We start from the raw sequence: 11,759 nt of genomic DNA on the forward strand, positions 1-11,759 counted from the left end.
AAAAAAAAAAAGTGGGTCATGTATGTTAATCCAGCCAACGGGCTCATATTAGGTCAGTCACAACAGATTGGCCAGTATCAAGTTCCGCATTCAATGCAATTAACTTTTCAGTTCATTTATTGATTTTATTTTGTGGTATAATTTTACTTGTTATTATTATTTTTTTAAGTAGGTAGAGCACCCTTTATGGACATACCCCTCCAGTGTTGACATCACAGTGTTGGGTTTTCTGTCCCAAATGGCCTTGCATTCTGAGAGCACTCCGGATGAAAGTGATATCCTTATCACATGACAGAGGCTCGTTAAAGGGCTTTAAGTAAGTAATCCATCATCTTTGGGATCTGCAGATTCACTCAACGCTGATTGGTTTGTCTCCACTAATCCAGACTGAGATGATCACCTACCCGGAATACAGCTCCTCTATCACAATTATGAAACCAATTACGTATGACTGGTATGCTACTTATTGTGAGGTTTACACATGTAGCCAAAACGTAATTTACGTTAGCAAAGCTGCTCCTGTCGTCACAAATGTATTTGCCCCGTTTCTTAATTGTTGAGGTTCACGTGTGCATACTCCCTTACGTGTATTAATCCTTCATTTTATCCTACCAATAAGCACACGGAAAACAAAGAGTATCTCAAGTGATTCAATTTGGAAGTTGACCAAAATGTTCATGCAAAATATTCATCGGAACTTAAGTTGCATAACATTTCTGAGTTTTAAAAGTTGTACATCTCTGTACCTCGAGAGACCTCTGTTCAGTGAGCAGCAACGTGTTTTGCTTGACCTGCGTGACCTCTCGTGTCACCACAGGAATTACCAAAGTAAAGGCTGAGAGAACTTTTTTTCCCCATGTTACAAAAACGAACTTCTTGTCACACTTAACAAGAAAGAATGTTTAAAAAATGTGAGATGTAAAGAGAGATTTGCATGGAACTACGTTTTCAGACATGTGATTAAGTAAGAGATGGTCTTTTGCAAAGTCTGACAACACACTGTCATGAATAATGTATCAATGGCGCAACAAGATTCTGTGGCCACAGAAAGAGGTGTGTTACAATAACGCGACATAAGATCAATCAGGTCAAACGTGAGAACCCAAAACAAGCGAGATTGTAGAACAGTGCCAAACAAATGATCTCAGGTTTTAGATTGGGAGAATGAACAAATATAAACATGGTAACAAGCAGGAAAACAAAAGAGGGAGGCACAAAACAACACCTACCCGACCGATCATGTTCTTCCTGCAACTGAAATGCAGCTCGACACGCATGTGCAGGCACTCCCGCTCAACTTACGGTGCGTGAAAACAAAATCCTCCCATACAGGAAGTGGCCCGCCCACCAGGTATATCTGCTCACCTGATCAGACCTGAAAGGCAAGTTCCTCTCACAAAAGACTACAGATCTCCACCTTCTATTTGTTTTTATCCTAATTTCATTATGATCACAAATATTGAGCTAACACCAAATGTTAGTTTCTGCCCTTTCAACTCCGTATTGGGGAGCGAAGATATTTTAGCCTTTTTACACGTGTTCCCTAAAATAAAACTCTGAGCTAAGAGAGTGAAAATCCAAATGATGATGACACTGCATGCACAGTACCTACAGAGGTAAATATGGTTTAATATGTAGGTCCTAAAATGACCACTAGATGGGGCTGCCTCAATAAGAAGACGTCTTGAAGCACCAAGACAGTGAAATGTGAGCACTTTGTACAGTCATGCATGGGTTGTAACAGTAGTAGTAGTAGTAGTAGTAGCAATTGTTTTGTAGCTGATTCGCCTTGAAGCTCCTCGGACAACTGAAAGAAAAAAAAGTTTCTTCAATTTATAGCCTATTGGGAAGATAGATTCAACATGCAACTACAGTACTTCATTTTATGCGAACAGTAGGGCATGCAACCAATGCGCCGTCCAAAAAGAAATGTGTTTATGATCCGCAGCATCTTTGCTTTACACCTACTCGCCTGGCCCATGTACTTCTTCTGGTTTTCATACAAGAACAGCAGCTCTTTGTGTCTCACTGACCCATTAACGGGGAGAGAAGGCCACAGTCGGTGTCAGTCACCGCTCACACATTCCTCTCACACACACACATTCATAGCGGGTTGTCAGAGTATTCATGGGCCATTTCATTCATCCCAGAAATAAAATGGGCAACTACGCACGGATGGCGACGCAGCGAATACAACGATATTCTGATGGAAAGTGGTGCTGTGCTACGCCGTCATATTTCAAGGGATCATCACGCTCATTGTCGATACGCTGTATGCGTCGTGACATTAATCAGAGGAGAGTGGATTTCTGCAGCGATGCAGGGCAGGGAGAGAACAGCAGGTAGCCATAAACCTCACTAATCTGCAGGTCGATAAAATGTCAGCGTTGCTTGGTAACCTTCAGGCTGTCAACCTATTAATAGAGTGAATTGTACCACCTGTGGTCGTGTACAGGTTGGGATGGGATGCAAGATATTTATTCCACATGTATTTACATGATCAGGAATGGTGTGATATTTGTTGTATTAATATAGCCGTTTTGCCTCAAAATTGGTTCATTCAAGGCATTCATTTGTTTCGGTTTATTTTCAGTTATTTTCTCTCATTATATAATGGGATGATTTGTCTCATGTAAATCATTTTTAGACATATTTAAATGAGTTTGCTAATAAAAGTTGCCTGACTGATTTCATTGACTGATTCCGCATACAAGCTATGTGTGTACAACGTACTTTCGGCTCTGCTATCACGCTGCTTCGGAAAGAAAACAATTGCACCAGGTCCTACAATCAACCACGCTTGTGTCGTGACATGAGATGCCGCCTGCCAAGCACTCCTAATATTCCACTACTTCAAACATTTAAATGTTGTTTATCTATTTAAATGTTCTCATAAATCACAACACAGCAAACCCAGCCCCACCCATTATAACGCCCATCTTAAACCGGGGAGGAAGCCAGATGTAAATCAGCCGCTGCTCTCCCATTCGCATTTACCAAAAGCATTCCAAACTGCTGATGATCCTCAATGCAACTTTGTTCTCATTCAACCTCGTTTGCACAACCGAAAGCCCGAGGAGGCCTCTCGAGAATCACGAGGGTTTTTAACTGATGTCCTTGAGTTGCGTTAAGGACTTATACATAATAGGGAATAAACCCCAACCAAAATACGACAGAAAACAGCAAGAAATGGAGATACATTTTGCTTCAAAGTAGGAGCTTGATGCATAATTTGATGGAACTTTCCACACACTTGCTTTTTTGTTCCGCTGAAAGGGGTATTCCAACCAGGGTGGCAAAATTGCTAGACAGTGTTGACTCATGAAACGAGATACTTTGATAGAAAGCAAATACAAAGCAGCAGTAGGCCTGTATGAGAACCACGGATCCTGAACCATAAACAAAACACCTAAAGTGCCTCTTTGTGTCACCCCATGCCTTCTGCGTTCATAACCCACCACAACTCCCCCCTCATGACCTCACCCCCACCCCCACCCCTGCAGACATACGATCCTCGAGGGATTCATGACGAAAGCAAGTCATAGCGACCCAAATGGGCTGCAAGAGAGGCCAGCTGTGCCCCTCGTAGATGCAGCCTAGAAAAAGCTAATATAGGTGCAAAACAACCCACCCCATTCCGTATCAGTAAATAGAAAAAAACAACTTGAAACCTGAATCTGAAAGCTAATCTAAGTAAGTGTTTCTCCACTCAAAATCTAACCCCGATCCACAACAATGTGTCAGTTGTGTAAAAGGTCGATGACATTATTCAGTGATTTATGTAAATGATATACTGTACTGTATTTATTTTTTTGTTGACCACATATGGGACATAGTAGACTTTCGCTCAGTAGTTTACAAACTGAGGTCCTTGAAATCCCAATGGTCCACAGAATCATTTAGCAAAATATTATGTCATATCATTTACAAAGAAAAATAAAACGACAAACATACACTACTTACATGCCTAATAACACAGATCATAAACCAATTACTCCCCTGCGCTAGACACCCAGTTCAGTGGAAATGTGGAAATGGAGATGACGATGCAGTTTATCGCCACTTCATATCTAGTAATTTGGTAAAAGGGGTCGAATAGTGTTCAGCATGAATGCCAGTGTTACAGAGTGAGCTCTGCTTTTTCCAGGTCCATGTCAACAGGGATTGTTTGAACAATGCAGTCGTTGTTGTGAAACGTTTGCAAAAGCATCGGTTTTCACTAGGTCGTTGTGTGAACGTACCCACCACGTCTCACCCTCATAGAAGCCTTCGCAACACTTGCATGAAACTCACATCCATTATGCAACATATTATTTATTGGTGCTTTAAGTACACGGTTGTTTGAACTGCAACCTGATGAAGTAACCCGTTTGGAACAGGTTAAAACATGATGCGATATTAGCAAAGGGAGAGAGAGAGAGAGAGAGAGAGAGAGAGAGAGAGAGAGAGAGAGAGAGAGAGAGAGAGAGAGACATTCTAAATCTTCCAGGGAAATGGGTGGTTTAAAAAAACAGGATGAACCGATGGCATAAAAGGCAGGACAGACAATGTTGATCTGCGCAGCGTCTGAAACAGAAGGCTTCTGTCCGTTCGCACACCAATTAACACATTCCACTTCCTTTCCATGAAGTGGGCATGATAAACTTGAAAACAAGGTTGTGTGTGCATGTGTGTGTGTAACCCCACTTCCTGGTACCCCTAATCATTTGCATGGGCTTTACATGGGTTGCTAGGAAATGAGAATTGGCACGAAGAGGGGGCAGGAAAAAAAAACAAAAAAAACAATAGGGCAATTGTGCATCCCTGAATTACGACCCAAAATCCAAATGAGTAACATTACTTAAATGTCACGGGTCTTTGGGTGACTTAGGTCGAACAATCAGCTGGAAAGGGACCTCAGGAGGCTGAACCACAAACAGTTTGAATGACAAACTCACTCATTCAAATTCACCCGATCTTGGGAGTCCATTTGTGACTATTGTGTCTAATTATGAGTCAGCAGCCAAATAAAAGTCAAGGAGGACACACAAGACACAACAAGACACCCACACACTCTTTAGGCACCCGATTGCAACTCACCTCTGTGTGATGGTGATTCTGCTGATGCCTGGCGGCCCCATTGTACATTGCTTCCTGAGAGGCGTTCTCATCTGCACACAACTTACGGTGCGTGAAAACAAAATCCTCCCATACAGGAAGTGGCCCGCCCACCAGGTATATCTGCTCACCTGATCAGACCTGAAAGGCAAGTTCCTCTCACAAAAGACTACAGATCTCCACCTTCTATTTGTTTTTATCCTAATTTCATTATGATCACAAATATTGAGCTAACACCAAATGTTAGTTTCTGCCCTTTCAACTCCGTATTGGGGAGCGAAGATATTTTAGCCTTTTTACACGTGTTCCCTAAAATAAAACTCTGAGCTAAGAGAGTGAAAATCCAAATGATGATGACACTGCATGCACAGTACCTACAGAGGTAAATATGGTTTAATATGTAGGTCCTAAAATGACCACTAGATGGGGCTGCCTCAATAAGAAGACGTCTTGAAGCACCAAGACAGTGAAATGTGAGCACTTTGTACAGTCATGCATGGGTTGTAACAGTAGTAGTAGTAGTAGTAGTAGCAATTGTACATGCTTTTGTGAACGTGTTTTTAATCCAAACTTTTTCTTTTTAATGCAAATAAGATGTATTGTAAAGTATGCCGAATCTGCGATTGAATGATAAACACTGACATTCTTTATAGAATGGATGGGAGTCATTTGGGGCCTTTTTAACCCGCAGGGAGGAAATGCGAACAGTAGGGCATGCAACCAATGCGCCGTCCAAAAAGAAATGTGTTTATGATCCGCAGCATCTTTGCTTTACACCTACTCGCCTGGCCCATGTACTTCTTCTGGTTTTCATACAAGAACAGCAGCTCTTTGTGTCTCACTGACCCATTAACGGGGAGAGAAGGCCACAGTCGGTGTCAGTCACCGCTCACACATTCCTCTCACACACACACATTCATAGCGGGTTGTCAGAGTATTCATGGGCCATTTCATTCATCCCAGAAATAAAATGGGCAACTACGCACGGATGGCGACGCAGCGAATACAACGATATTCTGATGGAAAGTGGTGCTGTGCTACGCCGTCATATTTCAAGGGATCATCACGCTCATTGTCGATACGCTGTATGCGTCGTGACATTAATCAGAGGAGAGTGGATTTCTGCAGCGATGCAGGGCAGGGAGAGAACAGCAGGTAGCCATAAACCTCACTAATCTGCAGGTCGATAAAATGTCAGCGTTGCTTGGTAACCTTCAGGCTGTCAACCTATTAATAGAGTGAATTGTACCACCTGTGGTCGTGTACAGGTTGGGATGGGATGCAAGATATTTATTCCACATGTATTTACATGATCAGGAATGGTGTGATATTTGTTGTATTAATATAGCCGTTTTGCCTCAAAATTGGTTCATTCAAGGCATTCATTTGTTTCGGTTTATTTTCAGTTATTTTCTCTCATTATATAATGGGATGATTTGTCTCATGTAAATCATTTTTAGACATATTTAAATGAGTTTGCTAATAAAAGTTGCCTGACTGATTTCATTGACTGATTCCGCATACAAGCTATGTGTGTACAACGTACTTTCGGCTCTGCTATCACGCTGCTTCGGAAAGAAAACAATTGCACCAGGTCCTACAATCAACCACGCTTGTGTCGTGACATGAGATGCCGCCTGCCAAGCACTCCTAATATTCCACTACTTCAAACATTTAAATGTTGTTTATCTATTTAAATGTTCTCATAAATCACAACACAGCAAACCCAGCCCCACCCATTATAACGCCCATCTTAAACCGGGGAGGAAGCCAGATGTAAATCAGCCGCTGCTCTCCCATTCGCATTTACCAAAAGCATTCCAAACTGCTGATGATCCTCAATGCAACTTTGTTCTCATTCAACCTCGTTTGCACAACCGAAAGCCCGAGGAGGCCTCTCGAGAATCACGAGGGTTTTTAACTGATGTCCTTGAGTTGCGTTAAGGACTTATACATAATAGGGAATAAACCCCAACCAAAATACGACAGAAAACAGCAAGAAATGGAGATACATTTTGCTTCAAAGTAGGAGCTTGATGCATAATTTGATGGAACTTTCCACACACTTGCTTTTTTGTTCCGCTGAAAGGGGTATTCCAACCAGGGTGGCAAAATTGCTAGACAGTGTTGACTCATGAAACGAGATACTTTGATAGAAAGCAAATACAAAGCAGCAGTAGGCCTGTATGAGAACCACGGATCCTGAACCATAAACAAAACACCTAAAGTGCCTCTTTGTGTCACCCCATGCCTTCTGCGTTCATAACCCACCACAACTCCCCCCTCATGACCTCACCCCCACCCCCACCCCTGCAGACATACGATCCTCGAGGGATTCATGACGAAAGCAAGTCATAGCGACCCAAATGGGCTGCAAGAGAGGCCAGCTGTGCCCCTCGTAGATGCAGCCTAGAAAAAGCTAATATAGGTGCAAAACAACCCACCCCATTCCGTATCAGTAAATAGAAAAAAACAACTTGAAACCTGAATCTGAAAGCTAATCTAAGTAAGTGTTTCTCCACTCAAAATCTAACCCCGATCCACAACAATGTGTCAGTTGTGTAAAAGGTCGATGACATTATTCAGTGATTTATGTAAATGATATACTGTACTGTATTTATTTTTTTGTTGACCACATATGGGACATAGTAGACTTTCGCTCAGTAGTTTACAAACTGAGGTCCTTGAAATCCCAATGGTCCACAGAATCATTTAGCAAAATATTATGTCATATCATTTACAAAGAAAAATAAAACGACAAACATACACTACTTACATGCCTAATAACACAGATCATAAACCAATTACTCCCCTGCGCTAGACACCCAGTTCAGTGGAAATGTGGAAATGGAGATGACGATGCAGTTTATCGCCACTTCATATCTAGTAATTTGGTAAAAGGGGTCGAATAGTGTTCAGCATGAATGCCAGTGTTACAGAGTGAGCTCTGCTTTTTCCAGGTCCATGTCAACAGGGATTGTTTGAACAATGCAGTCGTTGTTGTGAAACGTTTGCAAAAGCATCGGTTTTCACTAGGTCGTTGTGTGAACGTACCCACCACGTCTCACCCTCATAGAAGCCTTCGCAACACTTGCATGAAACTCACATCCATTATGCAACATATTATTTATTGGTGCTTTAAGTACACGGTTGTTTGAACTGCAACCTGATGAAGTAACCCGTTTGGAACAGGTTAAAACATGATGCGATATTAGCAAAGGGAGAGAGAGAGAGAGAGAGAGAGAGAGAGAGAGAGAGAGAGAGAGAGAGAGAGAGAGAGAGAGACATTCTAAATCTTCCAGGGAAATGGGTGGTTTAAAAAAACAGGATGAACCGATGGCATAAAAGGCAGGACAGACAATGTTGATCTGCGCAGCGTCTGAAACAGAAGGCTTCTGTCCGTTCGCACACCAATTAACACATTCCACTTCCTTTCCATGAAGTGGGCATGATAAACTTGAAAACAAGGTTGTGTGTGCATGTGTGTGTGTAACCCCACTTCCTGGTACCCCTAATCATTTGCATGGGCTTTACATGGGTTGCTAGGAAATGAGAATTGGCACGAAGAGGGGGCAGGAAAAAAAAACAAAAAAAACAATAGGGCAATTGTGCATCCCTGAATTACGACCCAAAATCCAAATGAGTAACATTACTTAAATGTCACGGGTCTTTGGGTGACTTAGGTCGAACAATCAGCTGGAAAGGGACCTCAGGAGGCTGAACCACAAACAGTTTGAATGACAAACTCACTCATTCAAATTCACCCGATCTTGGGAGTCCATTTGTGACTATTGTGTCTAATTATGAGTCAGCAGCCAAATAAAAGTCAAGGAGGACACACAAGACACAACAAGACACCCACACACTCTTTAGGCACCCGATTGCAACTCACCTCTGTGTGATGGTGATTCTGCTGATGCCTGGCGGCCCCATTGTACATTGCTTCCTGAGAGGCGTTCTCATCTGCACAACATTCCGTGTGTGGGCGGCAGGGAAAAAAAAAAAAAAAATCGATATCATGACATGGAGTTAGTTATCTCTTTGAGCATACCTGTGTTGAAGCACAGTAACATCAGTCAAAGATTTTCATTCCAAACCGGTTGTTTAGTCTCCAGATTTTTTTTTTTTCTTTAGTATCACTTTTGTAGAGCACTGCTTTGCAACGACAGGAAACGTTTGGTTGAAGGCGCTGCTGCCAACGGAGACCCTTCACCGGCTCAGTCAGTATCAGCCTCAACATCGTCAACTCGCTTCTCAAAACATCGCTGATCTCTCAATGAAATCCTCCCTGTCCGTGATAGCCTGCTGATGGCCACTAAAAATAGGACTGAGTTGTTGAAGAAAGGCCTTAAAATTGACCCCCCAAAATAGCAGCTTTGTATGTCAAGACTGGACTATAATTTCACTCTTTGGCTTCACCTAATTTCCACCCTGCTGTCTAGATCCAAACCTTGAACGTTTCAAGGAAAGGCTCAAACTTTGTTTTATTACAGACAACCCAAATGATCTTACAAACTTTTAAATATCACACTTTAATTTGAACTCAGCCAAAAAAAAAAAAACTCAACCTAAAGGTACATCTATAGGACTACTTATAATTAGTGGTGAGGGAGAGACAATTTAAAAGAGGAGCCAGCTGTTTTATAAATATAGGCACTACATAACAGGCAACAGCGAATGAATACCAGTCATTATATGTTTATATATATTTCCTAATTATTGTGAGAAATCATGATATCATGAACCAAATCTTCACATATTTGAATATTACTCAATATAATAACATAGGGCCTTTACACAAGGGGACAGACTTTGGCAGGCCTTCTGACATGACTGAATGTTATTGTAAGATCTTCATTCATTGAATGTCAGACAGCATCAAAGGTCTTACAGACAGTGCCGTATGATCTACAGATACACGCAGTGTAAGAGGCAGTATCAGGTCTGTAGAATGGCTGAAACTGTACTAGAGTGTTTTTTTTTTAAGGTCTACATGTGGTACCAGATGGGGCAGGCAAAGGCGTCACTTGCAGTGGTGTTCATTCCCTGTGACCCCCACCAAGAACATTACCGTACATTAATCTCTCTGTCCCTCGGTGGGAATAGGCTCACAATTTCAGTGTGGACTCACATCGGGGATTAGTGATGGAGTCATACAGTGATTAAGCAGGGTGGGTAACTGAATGGATGGATGAATGGACATGAAAGACACGACTGTAACACAGGACACGACTGAAGGAATTAATTCATGAAATGTTTGACGAACGGGAGAGTGTGTGAATGGAGCGTCATTCTACCTTCTCCTACTACAGCATTCGTATTTCATATGTTGCCTCATTCAGATGAAACTCAAACAAGTTCCCCTTAATATGCATATATTATACAGCGAAAGGGGTCCTAATAAGTGGGGCACTTCAGACAGGGTATTTTAGGACTGTTTATGGTGGAAATGCAATACCATACTGTACAACATGGTACAAATAAAGCTTGGAGATAGGCCAAAGCCACCATTTGACAACCCCACTTCACAAACTGTACTGCAGTCGTTTTCCTCACTCATCTACTCGAACGACGGCATTCCTGCAAAAGCTGAAACCTCATAGAATTCTGCATTCCCACACATCTCTCTGGCGAGCTAGTGACCCTACAAACCGGGAATAAGACCTTTGGAATGTGAGCAATGTCGGGAGCTTAAGAGACACCTGCGGAGACAACCAAAACATTGAGCAAACCTTGGGCATCGTCTGAGCCACTATATGATCTCCTTTCCTAAACGTGTCTGCCCCTGCTCCTGCTGCTGTCTGGTTCCCATCATTAATGCGAATGGGACAAAAACACTTTTGTCAGGTATTCAAAACAACGAGCATGGAGAGGGTAATTGCTCAGGGTGGCTGGGTTTGGGAACCAGACAATTATCAGATATTTGCATATCGTTTTCTCACTGATGAAGTCTCACTCCTTTTCTCACAAACATCACTTCATGACATTTCTTCAGATATCTTTATCTGATAATATGATACTCACCCCTCCAAAAATAATAATGATAACCATGAATGCATTCTTACAAAACACACACTAAAAAAGTGTGCAACAAACGGGGCAAAAACAAAAACTTCCAAAAAAAAAAAATAGCTCTTGATTACACTGTCTTTTATTGTAACTAGTGACAGATTAAAGAAAGGATTGTAGATGTCTTTAATGCAGACACTAAAAGCTGGTTTATTCCATATTGCACCATCAGACAAAATTGTAAAAAACGGTGTAAGCCAAAAAGACCCACAAGGATTCTGTTTTAATTGTTACATACGAACTCAAAAGTATGTAAATGACTGAGTCGGGATGTGGGGGAGGCTGCCCAAGTGCTGAGTTTTCAACACTTGCGGTTTGTCGTGTCATGCTCCAGTCACTGCATTTAACTTCACAGTTACTTTTTTAAATTATCTTTCCCTTCTACACGGTTATAGTTGGTGATCTATGCATATGAATTGAGGGGTGTGTTCCAATGTAATGTGTTTGTATTTTGGGTCGGTCAGCATACGGTCACCTGACTTATAGATCAATTCGCATGAAAAGTTCATATAAATAAAGGCACGAATGCAAGTCGAAGTTTGTCTTGCGATCTTACTCATGTTTGAGTGTCTATAAAAGGATGACATGAAGAG

The 11,759-nt window shown here is 41.8% G+C and overlaps 2 protein-coding genes across 4 annotated transcripts in view; both read right to left on the reverse strand.

The window, feature by feature from the left end:
• LOC109514093 (MAGUK p55 subfamily member 7-like) overlaps positions 1–5,127 on the reverse strand; it is an 18,253-nt gene extending 13,126 nt beyond the window's left edge. The window contains exon 1 of the mRNA XM_019866902.1: positions 5,080–5,127. Within this exon, the coding sequence (XP_019722461.1) occupies positions 5,080–5,127 (48 nt within the window). The remainder of the gene's footprint in view (positions 1–5,079) is intronic.
• The window catches only part of LOC109514221 (MAGUK p55 subfamily member 7-like), a 15,700-nt gene extending 6,615 nt beyond the window's left edge, over positions 1–9,085 (reverse strand). The window contains exon 1 of one of the 3 annotated variants that reach the window (XM_019867131.1): positions 8,990–9,085. The gene's annotated coding sequence lies outside the window, so the exon portion shown is untranslated. Of the gene's footprint in view, positions 1–1,229; positions 1,321–5,079; positions 5,170–8,989 lie in introns of those variants that run through there. The other 2 variants (XM_019867129.1, XM_019867130.1) reach the window with 2 other exon arrangements.
• Between the last annotated feature and the right edge of the window lie 2,674 nt (positions 9,086–11,759).

Source organism: Hippocampus comes, unplaced genomic scaffold, assembly GCF_001891065.2.
Source record: "Hippocampus comes isolate QL1 unplaced genomic scaffold, H_comes_QL1_v1.1 scaffold322, whole genome shotgun sequence".
Taxonomy (NCBI): domain Eukaryota; kingdom Metazoa; phylum Chordata; class Actinopteri; order Syngnathiformes; family Syngnathidae; genus Hippocampus; species Hippocampus comes.